Source organism: Seriola lalandi, unplaced genomic scaffold, assembly GCF_002814215.2.
Source record: "Seriola lalandi dorsalis isolate HSWRI2012SDOR001 ecotype SW California unplaced genomic scaffold, Sedor1 jcf7180002000973, whole genome shotgun sequence".
In the NCBI taxonomy this organism is placed as follows: domain Eukaryota; kingdom Metazoa; phylum Chordata; class Actinopteri; order Carangiformes; family Carangidae; genus Seriola; species Seriola lalandi.
The window spans coordinates 1-1,853 of record NW_019471632.1 but is presented as its reverse complement, the minus strand read 5'-3'; the positions used below and the strand labels follow the sequence as shown (position 1 = coordinate 1,853).

The window sequence follows — 1,853 nt, the reverse complement described above, 5'->3', positions numbered from 1 at the left end:
CAGAGATAAATAATGTTAACACCAAAGTAAAAGCAAGGCAATGAAACACATTTGCTCATAGTAATCTGCCCCTCTCCTCTGCCTCAGGAAACACTTTTAATGGTGTCACAGTGTACATCCTGCCTGCTGGAATAGGAAATGCCAGATGCCAGATCTTTCAAAGACAAATTCAGCAGAATGGAGGACAGACGGAGAATTCACTGTGTCCCAGTGTCACTCATGTTGTTGTAGATGACAACATGGACAGTGACAGGGCTCTGCGCCTACTGAAAGTGGATTGTATGCCCTCTGGAGTCCAACTGGTGAAATGCACTTGGTTGAGCTTGTGCATCAGTGAAAAACAACTGCTGGACGTAGCCAACTACAGCCTTCTTTTACCAAAGAGGTTAATGAGCTTCTGGTTATTTTGTTGAAAAGTCTGCTTATGTCTGAAAGCCTTTCTTAATTGCATCTGTATCTCATGATCTTTTCCAGGTTGTCACATAGACTTGCACTACTTCTACTGCACAGAGACTGGCTATATATTAGAAGACTGAATGAGTCATCAATATTAATGCATCTTTTTATTTTCTGTCCATTTAGGGAATCTGAGACACAACATGCAAATATTAAAGAAGAGTTGCCGGATGTCAAGCCTGCAGCAGAAACTATTGTAGAGCCAGTGTCACATCAAACTAAGGAAGGAGAGACCATAGACATGGTAGGTTGCCAGGTCTTGTGAAGAAAAGACAAACTGAATTTGTCATTTATCAGGTTTACCAGTCTTTCAGTAAGTAATCATTTGGTGCAACTGGGGACAAAAGTTAACAGATGAACACATGAAAACAACAAGTCTGTGTGTGTTGGATCGTTATTATAGTTTTATTTTAATCCTACTCATAGACAGTGCCAGTTACCAAAGAGGAACTGCGAGGAGAAGAAGATGGTGTCTCTCAGAGTGACCTGGAAGCGCTCATCACTGGCCAGCACCCCAAAGAGGAGACTCCTAGCCCCAGCCTCACCCCCAGTCCAGCCTCTTCCGATCAGAAGGCAGTCTTAGGGAAGTGGGTCTGTGCCCAGTCCTCTCAATCCAAAAGTAATAACTTCAACAAGCACATCACAGACAAACTTGAAGTGCTGGCCAAGGCCTACACCCACCAGGGGGACAAGTGGAGGGCGCTGGGCTACTCCAAGGCTGTCAACGCACTGAAGAGTTACCACAAGCCTGTTACATCATATCAAGTTATGTCGTGCAGATGCTTTTAATATTATGTTGTTGGTACTGTCAGTAATTTGAATTGTTGTTGGATATACTGTAGCAAGTACTTTTTGTTGAATGACGGATAACACTCAAGCACACAGATTGTTTTAGTGTACACTATTGGAATTATTTTGTTTATATTCCATTTTCAATGAAAACCTTTTTTCCATTTGTTTCAGGAGGCTTGTCAGATTCCAGGGATCGGAAAACGAATGGCTGACAAAATTGATGAGATCATGGAGAGCGGTCATCTCCGGAAGCTAGATCACATCGGGGAGGCTGTGCCAGTACTGGAGCTTTTCACTAACATTTGGGGTGCAGGAGCTAAAACTGCACAACTGTGGTACCAACAGGTAAGGCAAATACACACACGCACACACACACACACACACATAAAAAAGACTGTTCTCAAAGGGTATTCACATCAAATCACAACTTACAACACAGTGACATAATATCTTGTAGCCAGCTCTTGACTACTCTTGTCTGATAAATCTGCTGGGCCGATATAGTGCTGATATTAGCTTATTCACTGTAAACTGGTGTGTGTCGCATGATTAAGGAGCAAGAAATTTCAGTGCAGAAATGCCAAAGAGGTAATTAAGAAACAATG

The 1,853-nt window shown here is 42.5% G+C and overlaps 1 protein-coding gene across 1 annotated transcript; it reads left to right on the top strand.

The window, feature by feature from the left end:
* Nucleotides 1-110: 110 nt before the first annotated feature.
* LOC111663385 (DNA polymerase lambda-like) lies at nucleotides 111-1,593 on the top strand (the record flags this gene model as incomplete). The annotated part of the gene is made up of 4 exons (XM_023417554.2): nucleotides 111-385; nucleotides 583-700; nucleotides 883-1,221; nucleotides 1,420-1,593. Coding segments are annotated over exons 1-4 (777 nt in total), but the record flags the coding sequence as incomplete, so codon positions are not given.
* Between the last annotated feature and the right edge of the window lie 260 nt (nucleotides 1,594-1,853).